The 12,462-nt window shown below is 34.1% G+C and overlaps 1 protein-coding gene across 1 annotated transcript; it reads left to right on the top strand.

The window, feature by feature from the left end:
* Window positions 1–348: 348 nt before the first annotated feature.
* LOC115989661 (exportin-T) lies at window positions 349–11,991 on the top strand. Its single transcript, XM_031113468.1, has 15 exons — window positions 349–2,434; window positions 2,627–2,716; window positions 2,841–2,930; window positions 3,082–3,186; window positions 3,684–3,743; window positions 4,279–4,341; window positions 4,820–4,915; window positions 7,367–7,531; window positions 8,361–8,534; window positions 8,658–8,723; window positions 8,813–8,911; window positions 10,107–10,253; window positions 11,277–11,456; window positions 11,548–11,595; window positions 11,697–11,991. Exons 1-13 carry the CDS (start codon window positions 707–709, stop codon window positions 11,364–11,366), a joined length of 2,973 nt encoding a protein of 990 aa, XP_030969328.1. The 5' UTR covers window positions 349–706; the 3' UTR covers window positions 11,367–11,456; window positions 11,548–11,595; window positions 11,697–11,991.
* The last annotated feature ends 471 nt before the right edge of the window (window positions 11,992–12,462 follow it).

The following is a 12,462-nucleotide window of genomic DNA, read 5'->3' as shown; positions in this document are numbered from 1 at the left end:
ATATTAAACACATGTTAAAAAACAAAACATTAAATTATAATTATAAATCGCAGCCATGCCTAAGATTTACCTTTCCTTTTTTTTTTTTTTTTTTTTTTTTTGAGAAGCAAGATTTACCTTTCCTTTCACCAAAGGAAAAAAAAAAAAAAATCCCATCTTATACCACATACACAAAAATATTAAATTCCAAAATTGTACATATTTTTTTTAAAAAAATTCTCTCATCAAAATAACAAGGGTATTTAAGTAATTTAATACTTTAGCATTTAACACTCAAAATTGAAAAAACTAAAACTATAAATATAGACCCAAAATCCCAACCAAACCCTAATAAGACTTGCTCTCCAACACAGAAAACCAAGCACACACAGAGAGAGACGAAAAAGAAAAAGAAAAGAAAGAAAGAAAGAAAAAAAAAAATTCTCAGACAAACAAAGAAAAGAAAAACCCTAGCTTTTTTACACACAAAAACACACATTGATCTGATCAAAAAATTGAGGTAAGCTTTCACAAACCCCCCTGAATCTTTGAGTCTGAAATCCCAAATCTTAAACCCTTGGAACGTTGTGTGAAAAACCCAGAAGCGAAAAAAGAGAAAAGTTGTGATTTTGATTTCTGGGTTTGTTTTGTTTGGGCGAAAAGTGAAGGAAAATCAATTGGGGTTTGTGTTTTTAGGGGTTTTTTTTGTTTATTGTTATAGAAAAGAATGGATGATTTGGAGAAGGCTATACTTATATTGTTTGATGAATGGGGTGGTCCTATTGATGAAGGATTGAAGAAACAGGCTAAGGATTACTGTGATGAAAACAAGGAAAAGCCATTAATTTGTAGTGTTTGTATTGAGAAACTGTGTTTTTCAAACTCAGCCCAGGTACAATTTTGGTGTTTACAGACTCTTCATGAGGTTATTCGGGTTAGATACACGTCTATGAGTCTAGATGAGAAGTTTTTCATTAGAAAATCCGTGTTTTCGTTCGCGTGTTTGGAGGCTATTGATGAAAATAATGTTGCTAGGGTGTTAGAGGGTCCTGCATTTATAAAGAACAAGCTTGCTCAGGTTTTGGTTACTTTGATTTATTTCGAGTACCCGTTAATTTGGCCCTCTGTGTTTGTCGATTTTATGCCTCATCTGAGCAAAGGGGCTGTGGTGATTGATATGTTTTGTCGGGTTTTGAATGCTTTGGACGAGGAAGTGATTAGTTTGGACTATCCCCGGACTTCTGAAGAGTTGGAGGCTGCAGGGCGGATTAAGGATGCGATGAGGCACCAATGTATATCTCAGATAGTTAGAGCATGGTATGATATTGTGTCGTTGTATAGGAATTCAGATCAGGAACTTTGTACTAGTGTATTAGAGTCGATGAGGAGGTATATATCTTGGATTGATATTGGTTTGATTGTTAATGATGCGTTTCTCCCACTATTGTTTGACATAGTTTTGGCTGGTGGGCTGTTGGAACAATTCCGTGGTGCTGCGGCTGGGTGTTTGTTGGCAGTGGTGTCTAAGAGGATGGAATCTCAAGCGAAACTATCTTTGTTGCAGAGTCTTCAAATAAGTCGGGTTTTTGGGTTGGTAGCTGAGGATGGTGATTCTGAGTTGGTTTCAAGTATAGCTACATTGCTTACTGGGTATGCACAAGAAGTTTTAGAATGCTTTAAACGGTTAAATTCTGAGGAAGCAAAGAGTGTTTCAATGGAGCTTCTGAATGAAGCCTTGCCCTCTGTTTTCTATGTAATGCAGAACTGTGAGGTGGATGCATCATTTAGTATAGTGCAGTTTCTTTCAAGTTATGTTGGCACAATGAAAAGCCTTTCCCCTTTAAGAGAGAAGCAGCTGGTTCACGTGGGTCATATTTTAGAAGTGATCCGTGCACAGATTTGCTATGATCCTACATACCGCAATAATCTCGATATATTGGATAAAATTGGGAGAGAGGAGCAAGATAGGATGGTGGAGTTTAGGAAGGATTTATTTGTGCTGCTTCGTAATGTGGGTCGTGTGGCACCTGATGTTACTCAGGTATTTATCAGAAATGTGTGTGTTAGTTCTGTTGCATCTTCACCTGACAGGAATGTTGAAGAGGTGGAAGCAGCACTTGCTCTTTTTTATGCTCTAGGAGAGTCAGTAAGCGAGGATTCAATGCGATCTGGAAGTGGACTTTTGAGTGAGTTGGTTGTGATGCTTCTATCAACAAGGTTTCCTTGCCATTCTCATAGGCTAGTAGCACTAGCATATCTAGAGACAGTAACAAGATATATGAAGCATGTTCAAGAGAATACCCAATATATTCCTAATGTTCTGACTGCCTTTCTTGATGAAAGGGGAATACACCATCCCAACATCAATGTTAGCCGAAGGGCAAGTTATCTGTTCATGAGGGTTGTAAAATTGCTAAAAGTGAATCTTGTGCCTTTTATAGAGAAAATTTTGCAGGTATAAGAATGCTCATCTTTTTTCTCTTTTATATGTATATTGTATTAAATTTTATTGTATATTGTAGACAAATATTGGCACATATGGTTTCTACCCTCCATTCGTTTTCTCTCAAATTTTTTTTGATGATTTTGCCATTCATCACTCCCTCTCTCCTTCCATCTTTCCTGATTTTATCTTCACAAATGTCAGAGTCTGCAAGATACAGTTGCTCAATTTACAAGTATGGATTATGCGTTAAAAGATCATTCAGGATGTGAAGATGGTAGCCACATTTTTGAGGTATTCATGCATATTTATTGTTCTTCTTTAGGTTTTATTTGTATATGCATGCGTCTGAAGTAAATATTTAGCCTAGACACTCTGGGTGCTTTGTTTTGTACTAATTGTACACTGACCTTAACAGGCAATTGGTTTATTGATTGGGATGGAAGATGTGCCACTGGAAAAGCAATCTGAGTATCTCTCTGCATTGCTCACTCCTCTTTGTCAACAGGTTGTGTTTGCATTTCTAATTATAGAACCCTTCATTTCTTCTGAGCTTCCTCATCTCCCCTGCCCACCATATATGTCTCTTTATTAAAAAAAATTGAACCAATCAATACTTAATTTATAGATGCTTTTGACACGGTCATCCTTAAATGTAGGTTGAAGCATTGCTCATGAATGCAGAATTATTGTCTCCAGAAGAGGCTCCTGCCAAATTTGCTATTATCCAGCAAATAATCGTGGCAATTAATTCTCTCAGCAAGGTACATTTCCATATTTTGACTTTCTAATATGTTTCTGGGTACTTTTTCATTCTGCCTTGTAGAGTTTTACCTTCTTCTTGTTATAAAATTTTGTATAATCCCTTTGCTGTTTCTGCCTTGTACAATTTATTAAACCGTTCATGAATTTTTTTTTTTTTTTGGAGTTAACCCTTCATGATTTACTAATACAAATCTTTACTAAAAGTGACTAGAATCATGTAATTGTGATTTTGTAAATTTGCTCAACCTAATTGTTTGAACATGTTCATGCAACTTAGCTGTATTTGTACTTATTTAAAAAAAAAAAAAACTGTGTATGTCAAGTTTTATGTTGTATTAATTCTTGCCACATTCCTTTTGATCTGAATTCTTTACAGTAGCGAAATTTGAAGTACTCAGATTTCTTTTTCTAAGTTCTGCACATGTTTGGATTTGTATTTGGAGTTCTGGCTTAATATAAATGCAAAATTTTCTCAATATGTTTGTATGTAATACAGGGCTTCAGTGAGCGCCTTGTAACTACTAGTCGCCCAGCAATTGGTCTCATGTTCAAGCAGGTTGGTATCTTTCTTATGTTGATTTTTCTATCAAGGATTATGTGAATCATATTCCTTAGTCATTTAGCATCGGGTTCTATAATAATTTCAGGGAGGGGATATGAGTATGACATTAAATGCTACATTTTTAAACCCTTCTTTCACCTCTTTTAGGTTAAGTGCAAATTAATCTTTTTAAATGTATCAAAGGAAAAATTATTCCCTTGTAAGTGTTAGGTGGAGCGTGAGGTTTTGGGTTCAAGACCCATTGGGTGTTGTGTAACTTTCCAAGAAAAAAAGGGGTGGAAAGTAGCATTCATTAATCTGATTCCTTTCAATAGTTTCTTCTTTGGATGAGATATGAAAAACTGAAGTATGATGTTGCCCAATTGGAAACTTTTCATGTGGTGCCTACCTTGTTCTTTATGTATAATTTGTAAATGGACAGGAGCAGAGTTTTCTGTAGAAAAGATTGTGAGGGAAACTTGTCATTGTTTGTTGTCTCCATGCTGACTCCTTCTTCCTCCATTTTTTTTTTCCCCACTGGGTAATCCAGACACTGGATGTTCTTCTCCAAGTTCTTGTTGTATATCCGAAGATAGAGCCTTTGCGGATTAAGGTAAGAGTCAAATATGGGTACAGAGAAGTATAGGTGCTGTTTGGTTCATGTTGGGTGTGTATTCATTTTCACTTTTCTTTTTTTGTACTCATTTTCAAATCTTGTACTTATTTTCTATTTCCTACTCATTTTATGTTTGGCACAAATTTTCTTGTCTACTTTTTTTTTTTTTGGTTTTCACTTTTCAATTAAAAATTCAACACAAACTTTTGAGTGTTTTTTTTTTTACAAAAATGCCACTGTATAACGGCAAAACGGTGTATTCATTTTTGTATTCAAACTCACTTTTTTGGATACTAAAAATGAAAACTGAGTACAAATAAAAAAGCCAAACCAGTTTTTTAGTGGTAGGTCCAACTGAAAACTGAAAATGAAGACAAAATACCCCGCTTTTTTTTCTTAACCAAACAGCCTCATATTGTTTTGACATATTATAAACTACACCTGTTACCTGATGCTAGTTTTGTGTGGCATTCAGGTCACATCCTTTATACACCGAATGGTGGACACTTTAGGAGCATCTGTATTCCCATACCTCCCAAAGGCATTGGAGCAATTGCTTGCAGAAAGTGAGGTAAAAAAATTGTGATTGGGTTGGTTTATTTAATCTCTTTCCTATTTCTAAATTATAGAATCAATCATTATTTTGATTTGTATCTTCATTGGTTTGGAATACATTAAAGAGTGGTTGTTTTCCCTAAGTATCGGTTACAGTACTAGGGGATGCCAATGAGATGGTAACAAGGGGCCAACGGCTCAGCCGTTTGGCAGTCATGGTGCTTTATTGTTGGAGTAGGGTTTGGAAATAATATTTTAGACACGTTCATTGGGCGTATTACCATTTAAGTTTGGAATCTTCAGACACCACATGGATTTTGCATGACCAAATTAGTTACACTCTACAGGGTTGCTTCATGCTGCCCCATCCTGTCACAGGTTTGTGATGGGTTCAGTAGAGGTTTCCTTTCTGTATACAGCTTGGTATGCTGTGGTTTGACATGAAATGTAATGTAATTTAATTAGTATAGTCTATAGTGCCCAAAGGAGCTTCATGCTGCCCTATCCTGTCACAGGTTTGAGGGGGCAGATTTTTTTGTAACACATTGACATTCCCATCCTAAGGTGCTTGTTCAATGTGATTTTTACCTTTTCCTTCCTGTCCTACAGCATGAGTTGGCAATCCATATACTAGTTTCTTTTTATTTTTTCTATAGGTATCCACCTGCTAGTTAATTTATTGTTAGAATTAGAGCAAACTACTCCCAATTTTTTTGTTGCTTTGGGACATTGAGTAAATTTTTAGTTCTTCAATTACCATTTGTCCTTGGATGATTGGATAAAACCTCCTATTCTGTTTTATATCTAACTTAGATACAAGCAAAGCATTAACTTTTTGTATGGGTATTCCTTAGTGGTATTCATTTATATTTCTAATTTTGAACCTCATAAATGCATTAATAAAATAGTTTCCACTTTTTGTTTAGAATATGGGAGAAAGATAAATGTGAACAAAATTGTGATATCCCCTTCCCATCCCCCTTTTTCTAGACATCTAATAGAGAAATTGAGAAGAACATAAAGATCTTACATATAGTTTTTTATTGGCATGGAGAAAGTGTGATAGAATACCTAGAGAGGTTATGTGGTTAGTCTTCATAAAAGAAAGGAGTTCCTCTAAAGTATATATGTTGATTATAGCTATGGAGCGGTAATTAGTGTGAGAGCCAATGGAGGCATTACAAGTGAGTTTTCTTTCACAATAGGTTTGCATCAAGGTTCAACTTTAAGTTCATGTCTTCTTGCACTAGTTATAGGTGAACTTGCTAGACCGATACAAGATGAAGCCCCATGGTGTATGTTTTTTTTTGGCAAAAGATATAATTTTAGTGGATCAAACAAGATGTGGAGTCAACACCAAATTTGATCTGGAGGGATACTTCAGAATCTACAGGATAGGTTTGTAACAGACAAAATGGGGAGTAAGTTCAGTAATAGGAAAAATAAAGATGAAGTTGTAAAACTTGATGATTAAAAAAATTCCAAACAGTGAGTTCTTTCGATATCTTGGATTAATAATTCATAAGGATGGTGAGAATGTGAGATTGATTGAAGATGTGAATCATAGAATGAGAGTAGTGTGGATAAAGTGGAGAAGTGCATTAAGAGTGTCGTGTGATCATAGAATGCCTATTAAGTTAAAGGGAAAATATTACAAGATTGTTATAAGACTAGCCATTCTATATGTTACTAAATGCCGAGCTATATGAAATAACATGCTTATAAAAGGAAAAAGAAAAAAGAAATAGCATATTCACAAAAGGAGCGTAGCTGAAATGCATATAAAAAAAGAAAAAGAAAAAAGAGTGTAGCTGAAATGAAACTGTTAAGATGGATCAGGGGAAATACAAGGAAGATATGATACAAAATAGACATGATAGCACCACACTTCTTTGGTGAGTTGTTACCTCTTGAGGAACTACTAAGTGCTTGGGGGGCAGGGGTTCAAGCTGTGGGCAGTGTATTTTTAACCATTATCAAAAATAGAAAGATATGATACAAAATGAAGATATTTTATTAAAGATAGGGTGGCTCCTACCTATGAAAAGATGAGGAAGAGTCAAAGGAGAGCAATTAATGCACTATTGAGGAAGAGTAATTTGATTCATGTTGATACAACAAAATTAGGGTAGGAGAAGACCGAGATTAACACTAGTAGAAGTAATAAAAAGTGACATGTTAATTAGAAGATGTAGTTATGATTTTGAAAAATGATAGAATAATAGAGAAGAATACATGTGAATGAACTTATTTTTTAAGGATCCATAGCTGACCCATAGTTTGACTAAAGGTTTTATTGTTGTAATGCTTTTTTTTCTTCCTTAGCAGTAGTTAAGCTGTGAAGGGATGTTTTATCCATCTGTAACAGCTTGAAAATTAAGACTGAGGGTGATCATAAGTTCTGCATTACTTTACTAATTGCTTTGGTGATATTGAAGTTTTGATTCTAGATTATGTTTTGTTGCAGCCAAAGGAGATGGTTGGTTTTCTTTTACTACTTAATCAAATTATATGCAAGTTCAACATGTTGTTTCATGACATATTGGAAGAAGTATTTCCTACTATTGCTGGTAGGATATTTAATGTTATTCCAAGAGATGCAGTTCCTTCAGGACCTGGAACCAATACTGAGGTATGGGAAGACCAATACACTGATTTTATTTATTTATTTATTTTTGTGCTTGTTCTTTATGCAATGAATGCTTCTGCAACCTCTGCTCAGGACTTATACATTGAACCTTATGATATGATTGTCATTGATTAAGTGCTTAAAGTTGTAACTAAATTTTGTAGCTTAATGAATTTTTATGCTACCACTTGAATTAAATTGTATAGACAGTAAAAGTGCACGTTCAATTTAGTAAAATATGGGGGCCTTATAACTTGTTCTCAATTTTTCAATATCAAATTCATTTACTTTATAGACATTTTTCTTTAAAATTACTTTTCTCCATTTTTTTTTTTCAATAAATAATATTATGAATGATCATATTTCTTTAGTTATTAAAGAGTCAGGAAATCAAAATTTCATGGATGTACCTTGTAGTGAAAAGGTTATTTGTCCTTGGTCTGAGTTTTTTCCTTTGTTTGCTTAAATTCTCATGGTTCATTTTTATGCTCAGGATTTAAAAAGGAAGGATGAAAACAAAAATAGGAATTATGACAATTGGCTTTTCAATTATAAAAGCTTTATGATATGGATTTTATGTTTCAACTTTCTGTATATAAGCAGTATCAGGTAGTTTGATGAGTTCTTATACAGATTTAGGTAGTGGAATGAGTAGTTTGTTTGGTTAATTTTTATTGTTAGCTAAAAAATTTACTCTACATCTACACCTTGAACATTGTTTGCAATGTCTGTGAGAGTGAAAATCTACTTCATACATTCTTCATAATAAGTTTCAACTTCTGTACCAGTACTTATACAATTTACTCTTGTATTGACTCCTTTTTTCTGTTAGGAAATCCGCGAATTGCAGGAGCTTCAGCGAACATTATATACGTTTCTTCACGTGATAACAACACATAAACTGTCTTCTGTTTTTCTTTCCCCCAAAAGTAGGCCCTACTTGGATCCAATTATGCAGTTGCTATTGTACTCATCCTGTAATCATAAGGATATTCTTGTAAGAAAGGTGTGAGGCTTGCAAGTTTTACTCTTCTTACCATTTGGGTTTTCTTTGCTTTGATCATCAACAAGTTAGAACTTCTAATTTAGAACAAGAGTTATAATCTGCTTTGTTCTTTTTGTTAATCAGGGGTGCGTTCAGATATTTATTACATTAATTAAAGATTGGTGTGCCAGTCCTTATAGCGAAGAAAAGGTAATCTCTGAGTTCCCCAACTAAATTTGTTATGTTGAGGGTTTTTTTTCTTTCACCTTTCATCACGCTAAATGCAGAATTGTTTTCAGGTGCCTGGCTTCCAAGGATTTATAATTGAGCACTTTGCAACAAATTGTTGTTTGTATAGCGTGCTAGACAGATCCTTTGAGTTTCGTGACGCAAATACTGTAAGTTTATTATTCATATTTTTGTTTTTTATTGAATTATTTCCTGCTTGTGCATGTTATTTATCATGAGATAATAAATATAAGCTGAGGGGTCAATATGTAACTGATGTACAGGGCTACATATTCAATGTGTACTTAAAAAAAAAAATTGCGTATGGAAATTATTATAAATCATTACAGGAGGTACTAAGTGAAACCTTATTCATTTTCAAAGGTTGATTTGTTCATGAGGTGGGACTCATTTTGGAACAGTTGTGGGGGACCTAAATGAGAAATTGGCCTTATAATCGGTTAAGATTCGTAGAATTTGTAATTTTGCAGTGAATAATCTAGCAAAGGGGCTAGATGAGGAGATATTAGGGTTGGCTTCTATAGCTTATTCATCTTCTTCGTCTGGGTTTGAGTACAGTTGTTTTGCAGAAAAGAACTCATAATGACACAGTCAATTTACTTGGGAACCCATAGTTATTTTGTAGACCTATCCCTAAATGTTGCTGGAAGACCTGTGTAATTGGTAATGTGGAGAGGTGATTTTTGAGAGTTCTAGAGTGACACTTACCTGGCAGTTTAAACAAGTGACTTTAGAGAAATGGTGGTCCAACTACAAAATTTCCAATCCTCTGGTATACATAGAAAATGAGCATACTATTGTCTAAGCACTGTGTACAAACAAATTTTTATTGATCTGCTACAACCCTGAGGGTGGCACTAACACTTCAAAAAGAAAAAAAGAGACAGGAATACCTAGCAAGGAGGCATTGTACTACTTGTGAACCATCAATGTAGAGGGAAAGGACAAATTTTCTGTGGGTTAAGTTTTTAAATTCATTATGATAATTGTGATTTATAGGAAGTATTACCTTAAATCAATATGGTGAAACAACATAATGTCATTTACTTTTTGAGTTCTGCTAGTTTATCGTTGTTAATAGCTAACCAACTGTGTTACTTAATTCTTTTGGGTTCTAAGGTTCAAAAGCTAATGATAAAACATTGGGGGCATAAAGAATTTATCAGGGCAGGGGTTGATGTCCATTGTTTGAGTAAACAATATGGGCTGAATATTTTATTGATGATTGTTACTTAAAGAAAGAGGAAAAGAGGAGAAAAATCTATTGGTAATATTTAAGGAGTTAAGTATAATTTGTTAGTGCTTTGTACTGATAAAAATTGTTGTATTGAATTTACTTGGCAGTATGTTTTGTTTGGAGAAATTGTGCTGGCTCAGAAGGTCATGTATGAAAAGTTTGGTGATGCATTTCTCAGATATTTTCTTTCGAAAGGTTTTCCAGCTGCACATTGCTCTCAAGATTTGGCAGAGCAATACTGTCAGAGGTTGCAGGTATTACTTATATGTAACAAGAATTTAGCGGTCCAGGATATGTTTTATCCTGCCAATTCTTTTAATATATTTACATTCTAATCATCAAATAAAACTGCGTGCAATTTTTTCATTCTTTCTTTTGGTAGTATTAAACCCATTCTTTATTTATTTTAATTTAGAATAAATTTAGCTGTAAATTGATAAATACCTAATTTATCTAGTAACTGAACCACAGTTAACTCTTGGACATTTTGCTATATATTATCAAATGTATTTTCTGATGGCTATGTGCAATTTGTGGCACCATGTTTGATCTGGATTGTACGAGAGGCCACCATATAAATATGCAGAATTTTATCTAGGAATGTCTTTGCTCCTGGGGCTTGATTTGTGATGTTTGTTTCCCATATGAACTGTGAACAGCCTGAGCTTAAAGTTTATTGGAGGTTGGACTGAGTTTGAACCTGCTTAGGGTAATAACTACTGTGGATGTTGTTCACTGTGGCAGCTGGCACCCACTATTATGTTATTGTAACAAGTTAAAAAGTTTTGGTTTAAATGGTTGAGGATATTTGTCTTTATATTGGAATAATCCTGTAATATATAATACAATTTTATACCCATGTGTTCATACTTCATACACATACGGTTGCACAATATGGTACAATAATGAATTGAAAGTATAATAGCCATTGGGAGACTTAGCATATGTCCAGTCATGGGTGGAAGATAGAGCCTGCTTAAACTCAATATTTCAACCTGAAATTTGAGCCAGAGTTGGGCCTATTCCAAATTAGGTACAGGTATATCTATTCTGTTGGTTTTTGGGTTGATGGATTCAGCATGGCTTGTCAGACTATAACTTCCTAGAGGATATGCACTGAACCTCCCTTTGCAGAAATAGGAATAACCCAGGAATGAATACTCCATATTATTAAAGTTGTACAACTGGTCTATGGGTTTTTTATTCTTGTTCTTATTTATCCAATGAATATTTGGCATTACTGCTCTAATTTTTTTGTTATGCCTTCAAATTTTCAGGGTAATGATATCAAGGCATTGAAATCATTCTACCAGTCACATATTGAAAATTTAAGGATGCAGCAGAATGGAAGCCTTGTTTTCAGATAGCATTGTCATTGATAAGATGAATGTTGTATTCCCACGCTTCATATTTTTTTTATGCTCCTGAATTGTGGCAATGCAGTTTTGTTCTCTAAGGTAACTGCAGCTGTTCTGTGATTTTCATGTCACATTCTTGGTGTATACGTAGAATGAGTTATATGTTGTACTTACATTGGTGATGTTGCAGGGTTCTTTCTGTATATAACTTTTTGTGCGCGCTATTTTTGTCATCAAGGTACGGATATACTCTCTGTTAAGCCAAATCTAATAAATTTTCTACAAGCATAGCTAATCTTCTAAGGTGGCTCAATCTGTCTTTTACTCTTTGTTCCACAGTTGTAAATTTCTGGAAGAAAAAATTTCATAATTTATGATAAGTACGGCTACATCTGTCTGGAGCTGCTTAGCCTGAGATCAAGCTATTCTATGTTCTGTTCATAACCAATTTTGTTGTTTTGGTTTATTTATTTATTTATATTAGTGATTGCATTTTCTTGTTGTTTATAAATATTCTTACATTTTAGTCTCAATTCATAAAATTTGATACTTAATTTTTGCCAAGAGCCCTTGTAGCTCAAGTGGCTCCTCTTCCCATCATCATATAAAATTTTAGCTTTACAGTATTGATACATCTGAAGAAAGATGCTGTACATTCTCTATCTCTCTCTCTCACTACTAGCATGTCATTGTTATTACTCAAGATTTATATATGCCAAATAATGAATGAGCCGTATACCATACCTGTGGTAGGGAATGCAAATGAGTTAGTTCCATGAATATGTATAATGGTAGACTTTTTGTGCATTTGGATTAGCTTATTCTTGAAAAGTTTGTATGCTGAAAGTTTGCAAAAGTACAATTGTACCAAGGGGGAAAAAGGACAGCAAAAAAGTAGCGAAGTTTTGAAAAGTTGTACTTAAAACAAATAAGCTAATAAGCAATATAATATTACAAATAGGCTAACAAAGAAAACTCTATATGTGTGTGTATATATATATTTGATTCCTAAAATTTAGGTCTAGTTCTATTATTAGAAATTATAATCTAAGGTGTTCCTTTATAGTTCCTAAAAAAATGTAAACATACTAAGTTAGTTATTCCA

Source organism: Quercus lobata, chromosome 5 (genome assembly GCF_001633185.2).
Source record: "Quercus lobata isolate SW786 chromosome 5, ValleyOak3.0 Primary Assembly, whole genome shotgun sequence".
In the NCBI taxonomy this organism is placed as follows: Eukaryota; Viridiplantae; Streptophyta; class Magnoliopsida; order Fagales; family Fagaceae; genus Quercus; species Quercus lobata.
This window is presented reverse-complemented; position numbering and strand designations above follow the sequence as displayed.

Coding starts and splice junctions, on each gene's coding strand:
- LOC115989661 (XM_031113468.1), top strand. CDS start 707: ATGGATGATTTGGAGAAGGCTATACTTATATTGTTTGATGAATGGGGT. Junction 4,342..4,819: donor TAGAGCCTTTGCGGATTAAG/GTAAGAGTCAAA, acceptor TGTGGCATTCAG/GTCACATCCTTTATACACCG. Junction 8,724..8,812: donor GTCCTTATAGCGAAGAAAAG/GTAATCTCTGAG, acceptor AATTGTTTTCAG/GTGCCTGGCTTCCAAGGATT.